At 50.7% G+C, this 21,997-nt stretch overlaps 1 protein-coding gene across 1 annotated transcript in view; it reads right to left on the bottom strand.

Moving 5' to 3' along the window:
* SEC31B (SEC31 homolog B, COPII component) overlaps positions 1–21,997 on the bottom strand; it is a 1,335,991-nt gene that overhangs the window by 199,728 nt on the left and 1,114,266 nt on the right. Inside the window, exon 20 of the mRNA XM_086922250.1 lies at positions 3,735–3,854. Within this exon, the coding sequence (XP_086778376.1) occupies positions 3,735–3,854 (120 nt within the window). The remainder of the gene's footprint in view (positions 1–3,734; positions 3,855–21,997) is intronic.

Here is a 21,997-nt window from a genome sequence, read left to right as displayed (position 1 = left end):
CCCCCCCACTACCGCGTCCCCCCCCATCCCCCCCCCGCTGCCGCGCCCCCCCTCCCCCCCTCATTCCCCCCCCGCCGCCAGCCCCGACTACCGAGCTCTTGCACACCGAGCGGTGTCCCCTGCCGCCCCCCGCCGCTGCCCTTCCCCCCGCTGCCTCCTCCCCCCCGCCTCCACCCCCGCGGCCGCAGCGACACCACATCCTCGATCACCCCCGCCCCTGCGCAGCCCGTACAGGGTGCACCACACACGGCTAGGATTCAAGACACACTACCACACGCACATGCACTAGTCCAGCAGTTGTTGAAATGTTTCTCCCTCCCCCTCCTCTTTTAATTCCCAGTTATACCTTTTGGTTGACACAGAGACTGTTGATTTTGTACACGCGCTAATGCTCGACACCCCCCTCCCTGTTTCCGTATCATACAATGGCAACTGGGTGTTTTCATGTACAGGCAGCGGAAGCCCAGCGATCCATGTGACGACGGGGGATATGATCCTGCTCCAGCTCGCTACTGTACTGAACAGGGAACATAACTCAATGCAATGACTGTCGGATTTCTTACAGCACCCTGGTCCTAGCGCAGTGCCATGAGCCGCAAGCGCTGCGGCACGAGACATTTCCTAGCACCGCTGCTTGTGAACTAATGCATTACCACTGGCTACTGTTTATTTTCACTCGTATTTAATTGCCATGTCATTCTGTACTGACAGCCGAGTACCGCTTGTAGTAGTGGTTTATTGTTATGACACTGTGTGACTGCTGTTTAACTCATCTGTGAAACTGAATAAAGTTTGGGACCATTGGTCTTCAAAAAAAAAAAATCAGAAATGTATCATTTATAGTGAGTTCAATCTGAAATACAGTTTGATGGTCATATTCGGCTCATCTTATTTACTGTGGGAGATGAGTAATTAGAACCACCACACCTTGAGGATGCCAAGCATCTATGATCTTAGATGAGTTTTTGACCGTGATGGCAATTTCTATGCTCCTATGAAAATTAGAGTCCCTAGTGCCAGACTAACAGAGCCGCTGATCCGACTGTTGTAAATAAAACAGCGATAATGTTAAGCATTCGCTGAAGACATGCTATTGTGTCTTCAGTGTAGTTTTCCCGCTCATACTTGCGAATATGGCCGGACTCCATCTTGTTTTCTAGTGTCCATTTTGTACGCCATACTTTGCCATGTGCTCGCCACGAGGCAAGTCCTACCTCGCTGATTATCACCCCTGGAGTTTGCCCAGCAACAGGCTATAAATAGTTCCAGCTTGTTTAGCGCATGCTCAGTACGTGTAACATCTGTTCCTGCTTAGGGAGGATTGGAATGTGCATTCGAGGGGTTCCATGAACCGTTAACTCCACCGATGTATCGATCATGTTTGAGAAATGTCCATATATGGTTGTAAATCATGCTTTCTAAGTTGTAACCGCCCACTTATGAGCCCCTTCTTTGTGTATAAAAGGGGACCGCATGTCCGAGTTCTTTGTGCTACCTTGTACAATACTGTAGAGTGTTGTGTGGGCTGTAGTACCACCTTTAAAGGTTTATTAAACTATGTTTTTGTATTTCCAGTTTCCGTGCCAATTTCTTATGTAGTCTGAGGACTTTGCGTACAGAAGGGCGAACCCTTTTCGCACTCGCGGGCCTTGCTGAGGCCTGTACTCATCACGACGAACATAGATTCAGCAATCCATGCATTAAGTTATTGAACAGTTAAATGCAGAAATATTTAGTCTCAATCTGCCGCTTATAATATGATGTTTTTTGAGTAGTGAGCTTTTTCATATATAACGCTAACAAAATAAGTCTGCAAAGGATATTAGCGCACAATGCTTAGTTCAAACAGGGCTGTATGAGTCGATAAGAGGAGGACTGTGAGCCAACTACAAATGAGGATTATGGTTATCCAGCATGACTGTCCGAGTTTGTCTAAGTAAGCGGAACATTTCCTTTTAAGTTTTCATTAGGCTTCCACATACCTATGATCTGGCATAAGCATAGAAAAATGAACATTTCGTAAAATCTTTCCTGACTAAAGTTAAGTAGTGCATAAAGGCTACAATTCGAGACTACGACTCCGAGCATGCTCGACTGGGAAGTTGATATGAACATTACGTCGATTGTAGGCGTCGCAACGCGAGTAGTCAGCGTCACGCCCGTGATTAGCTTGCGGAGCGAGGGAGTATCGTGCACATTACGTGAACGATTTGGGAGCCTTATTATCATCAAATTAGATAAGGAATTCACCCGCCCGACTTGTCAGGGCTAGTAACTAAGGATAAATTAGACGAGCCAGGTAAAGATAAGAGAAGCTAGTTTTAGAACTATTTGAAAACACTAATGAACACTTCAGTTCTGTATTTAACTCATATAGCATGGATGTTTAGAAGCCGTCCGGGGATGCGAACGCTGGTTAATTACCGGCATGAGAAAGCATGAATCGAGCGGTTAGAGTGCATTATTTTCGAGTGTGAGCGCTAAAGATTTGCGATTTTGACATCGAGTTTAGAAACAACGGACAGAGTTTATTTATGTGTCGCCTGCAGATTGCGAAGATACGTATAGGATTTACACAAAGGAATAACGCCAATTTGAAAGGCGCCGTTTCATGACGAAGGTATATCATCTAAAAAGTCTCGAATTTGGTGCTAATGACATATTGAGATGTTGACAACTGACTTAATCCAATAATGATACAGAATTCGGATCATATCTACTTGAGAGCTTCGACATCAAGCTGTGTCTTGGTTACTCTTCTAGAAACAAGTAAGAAAGAATTTGAGTGTGCCACACAGTAAAATGGCAACTGACTGTTGAGACTGGAAGGTAATTAAGGACTCTCATATTCACAGATAATGACACAAATTCACCATTGACAGTAAAGGAGGTAAGAGGCTGATAGCTGGGTGAGATGTTTAGTTGTGGGAGGTTAGTTGATGAATGCATCAAGTAAGAAAGTTTTTGTTTGTGTTTTTCAGAATATTTTGGTTCTGAGGAGAATCCCCAAATTGAGGGAGATTCGAAACGCGTAGACCGCCGTTTTAGTCTAGGCCAATCTGTGTATATTCAGTTGTCAAATAGAGGTTCTTTGTTTAATTAGGCGGATGGCCTGGTGGGATAAATAAGTTGTTGTCAGATATAGAAGATTTATTTGAAAGGGTGTTCACTGAAAAAATAAGGTATTGTTAGGTAACCCAGGGAGGGCACTTGTGTATGTATGTTGTGTGATTGAATGGATGGATGTGAGGAGTCGTAGAATAAATGTATGAGTCAGTCACAGTATATTTGTAGTGTGTGTAGGGTACATTTTAGAGAGTGAATGTGATAGTTCTATTTAAAATGGGGCCCCCTTTAAAAGAGAATTGATAGTGCTTTTGTATATTGGTATCTGTGTTTTTGAATAGTACAAAAAATAAAAAATGAGAAAGTGTTTTTGATTATATTTGAAGAAGTTGAAGATTAAAATCAAACAGAAAAAGCAGTTTCATAAGGGCAATTGTTTTGTTCATTGTCTTTTGAATGAATGTGGAAATAAGTGTGCAATGCTGGCGATTTGTTTTGTTTACTACAATACATAGAATGTCACTGGTATTTTCTGAGTATGAGTGGAAAGAGTATAAAGTGAGGACAAAGGTGAGATGTATGGCCATGAGCAGCCTTTTTTGTCATTTCTTCTGAACATTAATAAAATGATTTGAAACAAAATACCCGAAAACAGAAAATCAGCTTACAGGATCTGATGCAATCACGGAACAGCGTTGTACCAGCCCTTCAAAGACACTCTTTAGAATGGTGTGTTCTGATGGCAATGCTTTTTTCTCGATTCTCTCCACTGGCATTTGATTAATTTGCTGTCAAAACAAAAAATGTAAGGTAAAGAATGTACTATAAAGCATTTCGATAGCCGTACGTCAATAGAGAAAATCAATATACTCCTGGAGCTCATGACCAATCGATCAATCCCTACTCCATTCTACCGCCTACTTTTTTCTTCATTTTCCTTATCTCTCACCTTCTATATAGCATTGTTTGTCACATATTTAGAGTCTGCTTGGAAGGACAAGCACATTTTTCACTGCTGACGTCTGGTTCATCACTCCATTTGCTCAAAATCACAAGTTACTTGTCTTCAGTAACACTTTTTCTGATGAATACTCTGTTTAACTGCAGATTCCTTACCTTCAGGATATTCCCAGGCACCAGACTGGATCCACAGAATTTAGAAAGGTTTGTGCCTCCGTTATGTGGCGCCATCGGACTCCAAGACAGCTTTGTGCTATACCCGAAGACGCAGAATGCGGCCGATCCATACATGCTCAGAACACTTTCACATGGAAGTCAGTTCCTGTATCTTTCTTACGTGCCCTCAGATGTGAATCAACTCAGACAAATTGCAAGTGACAGAGTCCTGAAAAACAACTTGGGACCTTTTTAATCAGTACAGGAGTCCATGGCACAGAATAGGTTGGCGGGAATGCGGTGAGGAATCTGCGGTTTGATAAGAGTATCCACCAGAGAACATAACCGAAGATAAGTAACTTGTTATTCTGATTGATACTTCTAACCACTGTTCCCTCCAAGGTGCGTGCCTGGAGACGGCACACACTGCAATCAATCTCCGAGCATGGGGGCACACTGTAATGCGCATTTCAAAGGAGAGACTATTATGGTCTAAATGGAAAAGCATGTAGACAAGTAACTAAAACAAAAGAGGGTACATACAACTGAAAATCAATCCTTTACACCTGTTGATGGGGTAAACTTCATGGTATTTGGAAGCATTTGTCTTTGTGTTCTAGTCTGTTAGCAATGAAAGTTAAAACATGAACATTTTGGAAAAAGCAGCTGCAGGATTCCTTACTGTATGCACTGAAAGTTCTGCCAATATGTTCTGTGCCTTTCAATTTCACTGCACGCTACAATGAGATTTCCATGCTTTGACACACATAGCACTCCAATGACAAGAACAGAGTTTTTTTTTTTAAACAGTTTTTTTATTTTTATTTAAATTGTGCAGAATTGGTACACAGTGCATGGAAATAAGAGTGCAGGCATACACATGCTACACTGTGTAATTACATAGTGAGTGTCTTACAACTTTTGTTTCCCAACGATTTCTCTCTATATACATAACACTGTCATGTTACATTGTACAATTAACGGTTCGCACCATTGAACATGACCATTATTCGCGGACATCTGACATCGATTCATCTGTAGGTGGATCACAGATGTTGCCCCTGAAAGTATTCCATATCCCCGTCCATTTTTTGGGGTGCCCTCTATGTACATAGACCACTTTCTCCGCTATCATTGCGCTATTTACATCCCTACACCACCGCTGATAGGTGGGAAGCATCCTCGCTCAACAGTGTTGAGCTATGTTGCTCTTCGCTATCATCATGCCCAGCGTCACCCATTCTTGGGCCATTTGGTTAAGATCTGTTGCCTCCCAGATATTAAGGAGACATGTCCTGGGCTCCGGCCCTACGTCAGCCCCACCAACCCGTGAGATTGTGCCCATGATAGTTACCCAGTATGGTTTGATCTCCGGGCATTCCCATATAGTGTGGTAAAACGTACCCGATTATCAACATTGCCGCAAACAAAGTGGTGTGTCTATGCGACCCAGCCGGTGCATGGTTATTCTTGTATAATAGATTTGGTGCAGTATTTTTAGTTGTACTAATTTAATTTGGAGGGTAAAGCAACCTTTCTCTGCGACGCCAACTCCTCCTGCCAGTTTGTCTCATCCAGGTCCCCTATGTCCGTCTGCTATCGTTCCTTTAAAGATTTTGTGGGGTCTGGTTGATTGTTGATAATTTTTGCAATAGGTTTGAGAAATAGGTTTTTTAGTCATGTGGTCTGTCAATAGTCTAATATCTAGCAGTGATTCCTCTGGGAGTTCAGTATCTGGCGGAATTGTGAGTGCATGTTTGATCTGCATGCAGCGGAAAGTTTCTGTTGGCGCCATCCCATACGTCGTTTGCAGTTGAGGAAATGCGATGACCCCTCCCTTCTTCCACAAATCTCCTACCCTGGAGACACCTATTAGGTCCCACTGCCTGAAACCTTTGCTATTGCGTAGTCTACCTAATCTATGGGTTTCCCATAGTGGTGTGCACGAAGTTCAGTGAACCATATTCGTACAGTGTGTGCCATAGGCACCGTGAGCGTGTTTTTCCGGGATTTGTTGTTAAGTAGCCCCTTACCGCCTTCTTCAGCGAGAATATTTCTATCCATGCGAGGCGCCAGTTCCTCTTGTGGAGAGTGGAGCCAGTGGTTTATTACTATGAGTTGTGAAGCCGAGTAATATGCTCTTATATTTGGCAGGGCAACACCACCATCGTACCAGCTCTTCACTAATTTCTGCATGACTATGCGAGCTGGCTTTCCATCCCAGAAGAGATTCCTCACCTTAGCTTTAATTGCTTTAAAATAGGTGGGAGAAGTACTGGGAACAGAGTATTTTGTAAGGCATAGAGGAACCTGGGGAGCGCCATCATTTTGTAAAGGGCAGCTCTTCCCATCAGCATCAGTGGCAGGGACTGCCAATGTTTAACGTCTCGGTGGAACCTTCTTAGCGGCTCTAAGAGATTTTTTTCAGTAAATTGAGTAGGCTGGGATGTGACGCACAAGTTAGTTAAATTCGGTAACGATATATCTGTAAAAACATTAGTAGTGATAGATTCCTTCCCTTAGAATTACCTCCAGGCGTCAGCCTGGATCCGGTAAGTTTTCGTCATCAGTACCCCTGGGCGTTGGTAGGCATCACCATGCGGCTCCACGTGCGTCTTTGGCGTTAGGATGAGGTCACTGGAGCTACTTAGACGCGCCCTGACAACAGTTCTGTCCACGACTTTCCGCGCCAGGAATGCAGAGCCATGCAAGAAACTGGTGCCAAGAAACTAGGGCCCTGAAAGGAATGACCTTAACCCTAAAAATCAGTTCACAGAACGGGGATGATGGGTGGGGCGGTAAGGAATCTATCACTTCTAATGTTTCTTACAGATATAGCGTTACCGAAAGTAAGTAACTTGTGCATCTGAAAGAAACATGTAGTGATACATTCCTTACCTTAGAATAGATACCCCAGCAATACCAACCCTGGTGGTAGGTCTGCAAACCAGAAAGTCCTGGCGAACAGAACGGCCAAAGAAGCAGACTCCCTGGACTTGGCTGTCCAGGCAGTAATGCTTGGTAAACGTGTACAGCGAGGCCCACGTAGCTGCCTGACAGATGTCATGCAAGGGGGCTCCACGTCCCAAAGCAGTAGTGGCTATCGTCGTCCTGGTAGAATGGGGGCGTAGCCCCACCGGAGAATAACAAGCCTTAATGCACAGAACGATCATTGAGAGATGGTCCGCTTGTGCACGGCCCGACTTTTCTTGGCGCCCACATAGCCAGCAAAGAGCTTGTCATCCACCCGGAACTGTTGTGTGTGGTTGAGGTAGAATGAGAGTGCACGTTTTGGGTCCAGACGGTGAAGCCTCTCTTCCTCTTTGGAGGGATGTGGAGCCGGAAAGAAGGTGGGAAAAGTGATGGTCGGCCCGATGTGAAAGGCAGTGACAACCTTTGGCAGAAAAGATGGGCGAGTGCTTAGAACAACTTTGTCCAGATGGACAGAGAGAAAAGGAGGTTTAGGAGAAAGGGCCTGGAGCTCACTCACTCATAAGGCAGAGGTGATGGCAACCAGGAGAGCAGTCTTTAAAGTGAGAAGACGAAGAGGACAGTTGTGAAGTGTCTCAAAAGGAGCCCACATCAGATAGGTCAGAACCAGGTTCAAATCCCACTGAGGCATTATGAAAGAGACAGGAGGGAAAAGATGAGTAATGTCTATTAATAATCGATTTCCAACTGGGTACTTGAAAAGAGAAGGCTGATATGGAAGCCGTAAAAAGGCTGAAATGGCCGAGAGATAGCCCTTGCAGTGCCCAGAGCAGAGCCTTGCTGGGCCAAAGAAAGGAGAAAAAGTTGGACCTCTGAAAGAGGGGCAGAAAAGGGATCCACAGCCTTTGCTGTGCACCATACCACAAATGTATTCCACCTGCAGGGGTATACAGTTTTGGTGAGGGACGCCTGGCTGCCAAGATAACTTCACAAACTTTGGGAGGCAGGTCAAGAGACGTCCACTGCCGCCGCTCAATCTCCACCCAAGGAGGTGTAGGCGGGACAGGTTCGGGTGGAGGACCCTCCCCTGCTGCTGTGACAGAAGATCATCCCGAAGAGGCAGTCGGACCGGGGGATCGATTGCCATGCTGAGTATCCCGGGATACCATACTCTTCGAGCCCAGTCCGGAGCCACAAGAATGACTTGGGCCCGGTCGTGTTTGATCTTCTTCAGCACTCTGGGTAGAAGTGGTATAGCCGGAAAGAATTATAGTAGACCGCAACTACACGCGCGACGAAAAGCGGTGCCTAGCGAGCGCCGCCTTGGAAATTCCAATGCGCAGAACTGATGACATTGCCCGTTCTCGTCGGTGGTAACTAGATCTGTGGGTGGGCCGGCAGGACAGGGATGTGGAAATATGCATCCTGCAAGTCCAAGGCTACCATTCAGTCTCCAGGGTCGAGAGCAGACAAGACCTGAGCTAGCGTCAACATCTTGAATTGTTCCTTCCGGATAAAGCCGTTGAAGTCCCCGAGGTCCAAGAAAGTAGTGGGAATAGCAACCACGACCTACTTCTGGCACAGGAAGGCGCTCAATGGCCCCCTTGGCCAAGAGGGCTGTGACTTTCTGCTGAAGATGCGCAAGAAGGTCCCTCACATGCGGTGGTACTGAGGTGGCATGGCTGGAGGGGTAGTCTCGAAGGGGAGGGAGTTGCCACTTCGGACTATTTGCAGCACCCACCTGTCCGAGGTGATGTTGCGCCAGTGGTGGAGATATGGCATATTCTGCCGCCCACTGGCGTTTGATGGGCCTGAAAGGTTGGACTAGGAAGGCTTTCAAGTGGATGCTGCTGGGGTGGAGGTGGATTGACCCGCCCGCTGGCCCCAAGAACCGCCTCGGCGGTTCCCACGTCCACGGTCGCGCTGAGGTTGTTGCTGCGCAGGCCAGTGGCTATGGAATGAATGTGTTGGGGCACCCCTTCCGTTGCCATGAAAGGAGTGAAAAGCAAAAGGCGGAGGTTGCCAAGTGGTCGACAGGCCCAAGGACTTGGCCGTAGCCTGTGAGTTCTTAAAGCGCTCCAACGCACTATCCACTTTATTGCCAAAAAGGCGAATGCCATCAAAGGGCAAATCCATCAGAGTGTTCTGGACATCCCCCAAGAAGCCTGTGGTTCTCATCCAGGCGTGACGCCGAAGCGCCACCGTCGTGGAAATCACCCTACCTAGCGAGTTGGCGGTATCAAGCCTACAACGAATGGTTAACTTAGCTGCGTCTCACCCAGCTGCAATAGCTTGAGAGAGTACTGTCTGGGCCTCCTCTGGACAGTTGGGCAGCACCTGCGCAACTGTGTCCTACACAGAGTGAGAGTAACGGCCCATGAGGCATGCAGTGTTCACTAACCGCAGCCCTAAGCTGGCAGATGAAAACAGCTTCTTGCCAAGCTGCTTCATCTTCTTGGTATTCCTATCCGAGGGTGATGAAGGGAATGCGCTCAGGGATGCAGAGGCTTGGACAACCAAGCTCTCAGAGGTGGGGTGTTGGGAGAGAAAGAGGGGTTCACCCGGAGCTGGGCGATGGCGTCGGCCACGTTCCTGTCTGCAGGAGCCCCTGTGTTGGGCCTGGACCAAGTGCCCAAAAGAACATCAGACAGTGCATAATTAAAAAGGCAGGAAGGGCTCCGAAGAGGTTGCAGCCAGCTGAAGCAATTCTGTCAGGAGGTTAGTCCTGACGGCCACTGTAGGGAGTACGAGGTGGAGAGCCTCGGCCGCCCTACGCAACACCACTGCGTAACTTGCTCCCTCCTCCGTAGCCACGGAAGGAAAAGACAGCATGCCAAGGCCAGGCAAGGTGTCTAGACCACTGGCATCCCCAAATCCTCTGCCCAGTCCGGGTCATAAACCCACTGTTGTGTGAGAGGGTCCTCAGACCCCTCCCAGTCCTCCTCTTTCTCCGAAGTCTGTGAAACAGGCTGAAAATAAGGAGGACGGACGTAGGAGTAAAAAGGCGCCATCAGCATCAGGATCGGCGTCTAGCGATGCCATTTCGGCGCCGCGTCCAGCTCAGGGCTGAAACCGGGGACAACATTGGTGGTAGTACTGGACGAGATCGGAGGTGGGGTCGACACCGGTGGAGGAGTTATCAGGTCAATCGGTGTCGCCCGGGAACTGAGCCCGGATCCAGTGGGGTCCTGTGGCGCCAGGGCCGAAGCCGACAGCAGCACCGAGGCCGAAGCCACAGGTCTCGAAAGGGCAGGACCCCCAGTCGGGCCCGCGGGGCCCGAAGGCGCACCAGCGGGGCCAGACGGCCCTAAGAGTCAGGCCATGACAGCAAGAAACTCTTGCACCTGTGCAGGCATTGCCGATGGACCCGGAAAGGGTGTGTAGGCCGACGGTGACGTCACAGGCTCCAGGGGGCCACGGGAGGCTGGCACCACCTGCATCGCGCAACGGGCGAGGGGAAGTCGAAGAGTGACGATGCATCTTTGACTTCTTGGAATTCTTCGACTTAACTGACCCAGAGTGAGAAGACCTAGATCCAGAGGAACGATGGTGACGGCTCCGCGACCGGTCCCCCGACCTCCCACGGGACCAGTACCTTGATCGGCGCGGAGCGTACTGCCGGACTTCCAGCAACTTTCGGGACAGCTCCCGCAAAGTCTTCGGCGCCATGGCCCGGCCGTCGGGGCACGACTTGGAGTCGTGGACGCACCCCAGGCAGAAGAGACACGATGTGGTGCGGGTCCGCCACTGACATCATGCGGTGACAGTCCCCGCAGCTCATGAAGCCGGGCATCCTACGACACCAGGACTCAATCAAATCAGAAGAAATTAGGTAAAAGGCCTCGAAAAAACAAAGTCAAAAATGTTATGTTATGTTATGTTAATTCTGCTTATATAGCGCATGGCTACCCCGGCAATGGGGCGTCCCAGCGCTGCGGACATACCTAGAAGCAGTGCAACACAACAGAGAAAGTGGAGCTGGATGGAAGAGAATGGAGCTAGATGGAAGAGAACAGCCACGTTTTAATCTGTTTGCGGAATAGCAAGTGGTTGGAAGTGGCCCGAGCCCCAAGGGGGATCGAATTCCACAGCTTCGGTGCCAGATGCCTAAAAGAGCGACCACCCGCTCGGCACCTGCGGATCTTAGTCGTGCGTGCCAGTGACAGGTCAGCTGAATGAAGGGCGCGCGAGGGGACATAGAAGGAACAGAGTCCTTGCAAGGTTTGAGGGGCGGTATTATACAGGATTTTATGCATTAGGCAGAGGCTTTTGAACTGGATACGTTGTTTAACGGGAAGCCAATGTAACCGATGGAGAATAGGGGAGGTGTGGCATTTTTTTGGCAGAGCGAATAAGATGCGCGCCGCGGCATTCTGAGCTCTCTGAAGTCTGTGTATCACCGTCAAGTTAGAACCTAGCATCAGGACATTGCAGTAGTCTAGATGGGATAAGACTAAGGCCTGAATTATAGTCTGGCGGATGCAGGGCTCAAAGAATCCGAGGATAGGTTTAAGAGAACGCAGGCGACCATAGCAGGTGCCTGCCACTCTCTTGACATGAGTTTCCATGGAGAGTGAGTTGTCCAACATCACACCCAGGTTTTTTACAGCCTCTTTGGGGACAGGGGAGGGTCCCAGAGTAGAAGGCCACCAATGTGCATCCCATTTCTCGGTGCCTTTACCTACAATGAGTATCTCCGTCTTGGAGGAATTTAGCTGGAGATAGTTCTGTGACAGCCAGTTCGATATAGCCAGGATATCTTCCTGGAATTTAATTTGGTCAGCCCCACTGTTCTTAGAAAAGGAGAAGATGAGTTGTGTATCGTCCGCGTATGATGTTAGTTTGATGTTACGATCCCTGGCCAGCATGGCCAGGGGGCGGACGTACACATTGAACAATGTGGGGCTGAGCGCAGAGCCCTGCGGGACTCCACAGTCCAGGGGATGTATATTGGATGAGTATGGCGGGGCGTGCACTTGGAATGAGCGGTCAGATAAGAACGACGTAAACCATCCCAAGGCACTCTCCCTGACTCCGATCTCCCACAGTCTCGCAAGCAGGATCCTGTGGGAGACCGTGTCGAAGGCCGCGCTCAAATCCAGCAGAACCAGGGCAGATGTCTCACCCTGGTCCAGCCCCTCCCTCAGATGTTCCGTAACGGCTAGCAGTGCAGATTCCGTGCTATGTTTAGCACGGAAGCCGTGCTGAGATTCGTCCAATATTCCATTCGACTCCAAATAGGTGGTTAGAGTGGAGTTAACATGGGCCTCCATCACCTTGGCGAGATATGGGAGCAAGGAGATGGGTCTAAAGCTGTCAGGTCTAGTGGGATCTAATGATGGCTTTTTTAGAAGGGGGACAACTTTAGCATGTTTCCAGGATGGGGGGATGGTCGCAGACTGAAGTGAGTTGTTAATTAACATCCGCCCTTCTCGTAAGATGGAATCCTGGAATAGTCTGAAAAGTTCTGGCTTAACAGGATCTTCCGGGGAACCTGATTTGACTCTTTTGATCAGAGAGTCCATCTCAGTTTGCTCAATAGATGGTAAACATTGTAGTAAGAATGGCGAGTCGATGGACCCCATAAGGTTGGAATTAGCACTGGGTCTTTCTGAGGTTAAAGAGTTATAAATCCCTTTGACTTTGTCTACAAAGAAACAGGCCAGCTCTTCACATTGGGCATCGGACGCAATTAAATTACCTGGACCTTCTGGTATCTTGGTCAGATCTTTTACTAAGGTAAAAATGGTTTTGGAGCGATTGGTGCTGGAGTTGATCAGCTCTGTGTAGTATTTGGCTTTAGATAGTTTTATAAGTTTGTGGTAGGCTTTGGTAGCTACTCTGAAGTTGATTTTGGCCAAATGGTCGTACGACCTCCTCCAGAGGCGCTCCAACTGCTTACATTGTTTTTTCTGTAATGTAAGAGCCTCAGAGTACCACGGATGAGTTAGGCCCCTCTTGGGCCGAGAGCATTTCATAGGAATGAAATAGTCGAGTGATTCTTTTATCCACTCCCTATAGGCTGTATCTGCCTCATCCAGGTTGCTCGGCCAAGTAGGGCAGGAGGAATGGAGTCTAGCTTCGAACGCTGCATTGTCAAGCTTGTTCCAGGGGCGTCTCTGCAACGGGGGTGGTGGCTTTTCCCTGCATCTAGCTGGAATCTGGATAGTAGTAAAAACCGGAAAATGATCTGTCCAGGTAAGAGGACCGGGAATGGAGACAGACGCTTCCTGGATGTTCGTGAACACCGGATCTAATAAATGGCCTGCCTGATGCGAGGGCCCTTCGACCAACTGGATAAGCTGGCAGGCTTCCATATCACCCAGGAACTTCAATATAGTGGGCGAGTCTCGACATTCAAGATGAAGGTTAAGGTCCCCCAGTACACTGAAATTAGCAGGCCGTAAGGCCAGTGCAGTGATGGTTGCCACCAGCGATTCTTGAAAGGCATTGGCTAAGCCGGGGGGGCGATAGATTAGGAGCCCCGTAAGGGTAAAGGTGTCAGAGACCCGTGCCTTAAATACCGCACTTTCACAGTTTGTTATGGTTGTGGGGTTGAGGGTGCAGGAGTAGAGATCTTTAAATATCACTGCTATACCACCACCTCTACCTTTTGGTCTATTCTGAAGGCAAAAAGTGACAAGGGGGCACTTGCTATTCCCGGATCTGCGCTTGGTGGTGCGGAAAAAGAAAGAACTGATGTCAGCACGGTGGGAGCTTCTAAGTAGCTCCAGCAATGTCATCCCGGCACCAACGACGCACGCGGAGCAGCACGACAACGCTTACCGACGCACAAGGGGTACTGCTCCGATCGGGTCTGACGCCAGGGAGTAATTCTAGGTAAGGAGTCTATCCCTACGTGTTTCTTTCAGATAAATAGTCCCAGGTATTTAAATCCTTCAGCACCAATCTGTATCGCATGGCCCCGTGGCAGCCTCGGGGGCACAAATAAAGAACATACATAAGCGATATATCCCAATTGATGGTATAGCCAGAGAACCTGCTGTATGCCGCACAAACATCTAGGAGTCTACTGATGGAGAGCTCGGGGATGCCATATAGAGCAACACATCATCAGCATATAATTAGATACGATCGTCCCATCCCTCCGTCCATTTTAGCCCCCTAATAAGAGGGTCTCTTCTTATCCACACCGCCAATGGTTTAAGCACCAGGGCAAACAATAGCGGCGATAACAGGCAGACCTGCCTTGTACCCCGTCCCAATGGGAAATCAGCTGAAATGGACCGTTCACCACTACATGCACCAGTGGCTTTGTGTACAATAACTGTACCAATGCGCAGAATTTAGGGCCAAAACCCATGTGCTTAAGGAAGCAAAAAGAAATGGACATTAGGCTAAGTCAAAGGCCATACGCCCATCCAAGGAGAGAATGACAGTGTCCTCCCTGTTGAAGGGGATGCGGGCCGTCACGCTATTCAATCGCGGCAGGTTAAGTGCCGTATTAGGGCCCGGCATGAACCCCGACTGGTCTGGATGCACCAGCGTGGTGAGATGTGGTTGCGACTTAGTGGCCAATGTTTCTGCCACTAATTTAGCTTCTGCATTTAGCAGTGAAATTGGCCTACAGGATGCACATTTTTGTGGTGGTTAGCCAGGTTTATGAATGGTCACTATTGTAGCTAACTGTTGATCAGTGGGAAGTTCTCCTATTTCTAGGCTGGCTACATACATGTTAAGCAAATGTGGTGCGATTTGACTTGCTGCTTTTTTGTTGGGTTTGATAGGTACCCTGTAAGGTCCTAGAGCTTTCCGAGCTTGTAACGCTCCTATTGCAAATGTAAATTCTTCTGGTGTCAGATCTGCGTCTAGTGCTTGGGTATCTTCAGGTGTGAGCGTGGGCATCTGGATATCTCTGAGGAAGACTAGATTATCAGCCAAAGTGACTGGTGCGGTTGATGTATATATTTCCTCATAGTGGCGTGCTAGCGCAACAACTATTTGCTGTGGGATTTTGGTGATAACTCCATCTTCTAAACTCAATTGTGCCACCCATCGACTAGCACGTTCCCTTCTATCTAACCAGGCTAAAAGCTTACTCACCTTATCTCCATCTTCAGAAATGGTATGTTATGTTGCGGTTAGTCTAGCCTTCGCCTCCACCCACATATAGTCCCTACATTCTTGTTTGGTCAGGTCCAACCTATGTGCCGTGGTGTCATTAATGTCCGAGGTGTGGTCTGCTTCAGCCTGGCACACCTCTTGTTCTAAGGTCTCTAAGTGCTGTAACTTGTCTCGTTTATGTGATTAGCGAAATTGCATGGCCTCGCAGTACTGTCTTGTACGCCTCCCATAACATCGTCGGGGATGTTAATGAGTGTTTGTTTTCCGTGAAGTACTGACTTGTTGCACAAGTTACTTACAATCGGTAACAATATATCTGTAAGAAACAGTAGTTTGTGTTAGATTCCTTACCTTAGAATATCCCCAGGTGTCAGACTGGATCCGGAAAATTTTGCGTAGCAGTACCCCTGCGTGTCGGTAGACGTCGTCTGCAGCTCCGCGTCCGCTGTCGGCGTCGCTGGCGCCGGGATGACGTCGTCGGAGTACTTAGACGGCACCCTCGCACGCTGACGCCATGATAAAAATCGACACTGGTGCCATGAAACTAGGGCCCTCAAAGAGATGAACCTTAACCCTAGATATCGGTTCGCAGAACGGGGAGGATGGGTGGGGCGTCAAGGAATCTAACACAAACTACTGTTTCTTACAGATATATCATTACCGAAGGTAAGTAACTTGTGCATCTTAAAGAAACAGGTTAGTGTTAGATTCCTTACCTTAGAATAGATACCCCAGCAATACCAACCCTGGTGGTGGGTCTGCGAACCAATGATCACACCAGAAAGTCCTGGAGCACAGAACAGCCGAAAAAGCCATCTCTCCGGACTTAGACGTCCAGGCAGTAGTGTCTAGCGAACGTGTGCAGCGAGGTCCACGTAGCTGCCTGAAAGATGTCCTGCAAGGGGACTCCCTGGCCCGGGGCAGTAGTAGTCGCCGTGGCCCGAGTGGAATGGGCCCTCAGCCCAACAGGAGGCTCCTTTTTAGCCAAAGAGTAGCATACCTTGATGCACACACCACCACCGAGAGATGGTCCGCTTGTGCACCACCCGTTCCTTCTTAGCGCCCACGTAACCAACAAAGAGCTGGTCGTCCACCCGGAACTGGCGTGTGCGGTCCAGATAGAATGAGAGGGCACTTTTTGGGTCCAGACGGTGGAGCCTCTCTTTCGAGGAAAGCGGACGTGGAAAGAAGGTGGGCAAGGTGATGGACTACCCGATGTGGAAGGCTGTGACTACCTTGGGCAGGAAAGAGGGACGCGTTCTCAAGACAACTTTGTCCGGATGGACAGAAAGGAAAGGAGGTTTGGAAGAAAGAGCCTGGAGCTCAATCACTCTCCTGGCAGAGGTGATGGCAACCAGGAAGGCAGTCTTAAGAGTGAGAAGACGAAGAGGGCAATTGTGAAGTGGCTCGAAAGGAGCGCACATCAAATAAGTAAGAACAAGGTTCAGGTCCCACTGAAGCATCACAAAAGGAACAGGAGGAAACATGTGAGTGATGCCCTTCAAGAATCTATTACAACAGGGGACTTGAGAAGGGAAGGCTGATCAAGTAGCCTTAAAAAGGCGGAAATGGCAGAAAGGTAGCCCTTGATAGTGCCCAGAGCAGAGCCCTGCTGGGCAAGAGAAAGAAGAAAGAGAACCTCTGAAAGGGGGGCAGAAAGGGGATCCACAGCCTTTGCTGTGCACCATGCCACAAATTTGTTCCACCTGCAGGCGTATACCGACTTTGTGGAGGGACACCTGGCTGCCAGAATCACATCACAGACCTCAGGAGGCAAGTCAAATGGCCTCAACGGTCGCCGCTCAATCTCCACGCATGGAGGTGGAGACTGGACAGGTTCGGGTGGAGGACAGTCCCCTGCTGCTGCGACAGAAGGTCCTCCTGAAGAGGCAGACGAATTGGGGGATCGACTGACATGCTGAGTAGCTCGGGATACCAGTATCTTCGTGCCCAGTCCGGAGCCACAAGGATGACTTGGGCCCGGTCGCGCCTGATCTTCTTCAGCACTCTGGGCAGAAGTGGTATAGGCGGAAAGGCATACAATAGACCGCAGATCCACTCGCGACGAAAAGCGTCTTCGAGCGAGTGCCGCCTCGGAAATTCCAACGCGCAGAACTGATGACATTGCGCATTCTCTTCGGTGGCAAATAGATCTAACCAAGGCTCTCCCCATCGCTGAAAGAGGCCTTGCGCCACGTCCGAGTTCAGACGCCATTCGTGATCCATCATGCACCGGCGGCTGAGTTCGTCCGCCCTGGCGTTCAGGGAACCTGCCAGCTGCTGAACCACCAGGGTGACACCCTGGTGTTCCAGCCATTGCCGGAGGCGCAGAGCCTCCTGACAAAGGGTCCACAACCCCACCCCGCCCTGCTTGTTGCAGTACCACATGGCGGTAGTGCTGCCCGTGAACACCTGCACTAAACTTCCCCGGACAGAGGGAAGGAATGCCTTCAGTCCAAGTCGGATCGCCAGCAGCTCCAGAAGGTTGATGTGGAGCCGGGACTCCGCCGGAGACCAGAGACCTCTGATCTCCGCCTCTCCCATGTGGCCCACCCTAGCCCAGGAGGGACGCATCCGTCACTACAACGTGCTCCGGTTGGGGTAGGGAGAGGGATCTGCCGTTGACCCAATCACGGTCCGTGAGCCACCACTGCAACTGTCTCGCAGTGACCTCCGAGATCAGGACGTGGTTGGACAGGTTGCCCTGATGCTGGGCCCACTGAAACTTTAGGTCCCACTGCAGAGCCCGCATCTGTCACCTGGTGTAATGCACCAGAAGGATGCAGGAGGCCATCAGCCCCAGAAGCCGCAGCGTCAACCTGACCGAGACTCGGGGATAAAGGCCAAAAGATCGGAATCAGGGCCTGAATATCCCGAACCAGCTATTCGGGAGAATAAACCCGAAACTGCGCCGAGTCCAGAACTGCTCCGATGAAGAGGAGCTTCTGAGAGAGACATAGGTGTGACTTCGGCACATTGATGGAGAACCCCAGCAGGTGCATGAGGTCGGCCGTAGTCTGGAGGTGGCGGACGACTGTCTGGGGAGAGCCCGCCTTCAACAACCAGTCATTCAGATAGGGGAAGACTGACACCCCTAATCTGCGCAGATGGACTGCGACCACCGCCATCACTTTCGTGAACACCCGAGGGGCGCTGGTAAGGCTGAGGGGGAGCATGGTAAACTGGAAGTGCTCGCGGCCTACCGTGAACCGCGGGTAACGCCAGTGGGCAAGCAGGAAGGAGATGTGAAAATACACGTCCTGCAAGTCCAACGCTACCATCCAGTCTTCTGGGTCTAGGGCAGCTAAGACCTGAGCCAGAGTCAGCATCTTGGACATCTCCTTCCGGAGGAAGCCGTTCCAAGCAGGTCCAAGATAGGGCGTAGGCCCCCTTTGCCCTTCTTGGGAACCATAAAGTAGTGGGAGTAACAACCACACCCTACTTCTGGCCCAGGAACGTGCTCGATGGCCCTCTTGGCCATGAGGGCCGTAACTTCCTCTTGCAGAAGTTGCAAGTGATCCCCCGACACGCGGTGGCACTGCGGTGGCATGGCTGGAGGGGTCGCCTCGAAGGGGAGGGAGTAGCCCCTTCGGACGATTTGCAGCACCCACCTGTCCGATGTGATGTTGAGCCAGTGGAGGAGGTGATGGCGAACCCTGTCCCCCACAGACGTTAAATGGGCCTGAAAGCTCGAACTAGGAAGGCTTTGAGGTGGATGCTGCGGGGGTGAATGTGGACTGGCCTCGCCGTTGTCCCCTGGCACTGCCACAGCGGTTAACACGTCCGCCGCCGCGCTGGATGTTACTCTGCGGCCCGTGGATGGCAGGACGTGTGGGGGTGCCCCTTCCTTGTCCATGAAAGGAGCAAAAGCCAGCAGTTTGCTGGCCGGGGGCCGACAGTCCCAAGGACTTGGCCGTAGCACTGGAGTCCTTAAAGCGTTCAAGCGCACTGTCTGCCTTGTCGCCAAAGAGGCGACGGCCATCAAACGGCATGTCCATAAGGGTGTCCTGGACATCAGCCAAAAAATTGGCGGACCTCAGCCAGGCGTGGCGGCGAACCGCCACCATCGTTGCAATCGCCCTGCCCAGCGAGTCCGTGGTATCCAGCCTACATTGAATGGAATACGATGCCACATCTCGCCCCTCCACAAGGGCTTGGGTGAGTTTAACCCGGGCCTCCTCCGGGCATTGTGGCAGCACGTCCGCAACCGTGTCCCACAGAGAGGGGGTATAATGGCCCAAAAGGCAAGCGGTGTTGACCGACCACATCCCCAAACTAAGTGAGGAGAACATCTTTTTCCCGTACTGTTCATACCTTTTGGATTCCCGATCAGGGGGAGCTGTCGGGAATGCGGTCTGGGAGTTAGAGGCCTGAATAAACAGGCTCTCGGGAGTGGGGTGCGTGGACAGGAATTAAGGGTAGCCCGGGCCCGGACGGTGGAGTCTGGCCACATTCCTAATTACAGGGGGACCTGTAGCGGGCCTGGACGAAGTGCCCAACAGAAAGTCAGTTAAGTCCTCAATGAACGGAAGTAGAGGCTCCGAAGAGCATGCCTGCCATTTGAGGACCTCAGTGAGGAGGGTTAGTCCTCACGGCTGCGACGGGGCGCTCAAGAGCCAAGGCCTTGGCTGCCCTCGTCAACACCACACTGTAGGTAGTCTCCTCCTCCGTAGCCAGGGTAGAAGGGGAGACAAATCCAGTGTCGGGCGAAGTGTTTAAACCACTGACCTCCCCTAGCTCACCTGCCCAGTCCTGAAACGACTGGCACTCCTGTGCCAGAGGGTTCTCAGACCCCTCCCAATCCGCCTCGCCCTCCATCTCCTGGTACTCCGGTTCAAATGATGGGACCGGATCATAGAAGTATTGCACTTCTCTCGACGCCGAATCCGGCGTCGATTGACGCCCTTCCGACGTCGGAATCGGATCGCTGGTGGGATCGGGGACGATGACGTCTGAGGACAGCGTCGGCGGCGACACCCTAGGAGTCGCCATCAGCGGAGGGGTCGTTAGGTTGACCAACGGCGACCCGGATCCGACGGATCCAGCGGGGCCCTGCGGCGTCGGGACCCAAGTCGCCGATGCCGCCGGGGCCGTAGGACCCGACGGCGCCGGGGCCGAAGCACCCGGCCCGCTTGGGCTCCCAGTCGGTGCCGCGGAACCCGACGGAGGAGCGAGCAACCTCATGGCCACGAGAAAGGCATTGATCTCCTCCGGCGTCTGGTTCTGCCCAGGGACCGGTGGGTATGGAGCAGGCCGCGATGTCTGCGGCTCCGACGGAGCTGCATGGGCGGTGTCGCGCGAGCGTCGTGGGGAGTCAGAAGAGCGATGTCATCTCTTCGACTTCTTGTGCCTCTTACCTGAGGACTTGGAACTCGAGGAGTGGTGTTGACCCGCCGAGCTTTGATGACTCCGGCCCCACGACTGGTCCCTCGACCTCCTACTGGACCGGGACCTCGAACGGCGCCGGGCCGACTGCCGGAGCTCAAGGCGCTTACGGACCGCTCCCGCCGAGCTTTCGACGTCAAGGCCCGGCAGTTGGGGCACGACTTGTCATCGTGGTCGGCCCCTAAGCAATACAGGCACCGGCGATGATGATCGGTAACCGACATCAGTCGGCTGCAGTCGTCACAGGGTTTGAACCTGGGCATCCCTACCGGCACCGTCGGAGTCGTTCGACTCAAAAAACAAATCAAAAGGATCGAAAAAGTTTAGTCAAAAAATGACTAAAGGGTACCACTTTTTCCGGATCGGCGCTTGCCGGCGTGGAAAGAAAAAGAACTGACGTCATCGCGCGAGGGCAGCATCTAAGTAATTCGGCGACGCCATCCTGGCGCCAACAACGGTTGCAGAGCCGCAGACGACGACTACCGACGCGCAGGGGTACTGCTACGCAAAACCTTCCGGATCCAGACTGACGCCTGGGGATAATCTAAGGTAAGGAATCTAATACTAACCTGTTTCTTTCAGATGCTGAAGCGCAGTTGTATCTGTGGTGAGGGCGGGCGTGACTGTTTCAACCTCTGTAATTTTTTAGGTCCTTTTCTGAAAGTCTGCACGCAGTAGTGAAATGTCCTTAGAGATAGACCCCACCAAGGTTTGAACTTTGTTTAAAACGGTCATAATATCTTGCAATGTAACCTATGCAGGGTCTTCGGTCGTTGGGCTCTCTCCCTTATCAGTCTTCGAGTCAGATTGTGTAGGTTGATCTTAATTATAGGCATTTTTGTCTAGTTTGAGGGTCTGGGCCTTGCGCTGACCTCAGACCCCATCGAGGCTATTTCACCAGGCCCACGGCCGGAGTGAAATGAGTGTGTGCCAGTATTTGCCGCTGCCAGCCTACGGCCTTTCAGTTTTCTTGCACACACCCCCTACTGCGATGGAGAATTGGTGCCCCAGGGAAGCTCGATTATGTCAGGGAGCACTAGCACTGTAAGCTTGTCACCTTCGCAAAACTGTTGGCAACAACACTGTTCATATGTAGCACGGTCAAATCACCATCAGGTAGAGTACCCCTCTTGATATGGCGTCCTAAGGCTGCCCCTTCCAAATCACAATCACCCTTGGCTGTTAATCTGCTGGCGTTGATCTCTGGCGCCTTTCAGGGGTAATTCTCAGTGGGCGATGGAGGGACCATGCGTGCTTAATTCTGTCGGGGGTCTACACACAGTCAGCTCGCAGGCTACTGCCCGTCCGCAGCAGCCACAGCAGTGTCCCAACCTTCCAAACCTGCTCGGAGCTCGGCTGGTGCTGCCAGGATAATGTCTTGATTTTTTTGTTGTTTATTCCCTTTCCTCGCGGC

The sequence above is a fragment of the Lissotriton vulgaris genome, chromosome 5, assembly GCF_964263255.1.
Source record: "Lissotriton vulgaris chromosome 5, aLisVul1.2, whole genome shotgun sequence".
In the NCBI taxonomy this organism is placed as follows: Eukaryota; Metazoa; Chordata; class Amphibia; order Caudata; family Salamandridae; genus Lissotriton; species Lissotriton vulgaris.
The sequence above is the reverse complement of the archived record's forward strand: the minus strand, read 5'-3'. Positions and strand labels throughout refer to the sequence as shown.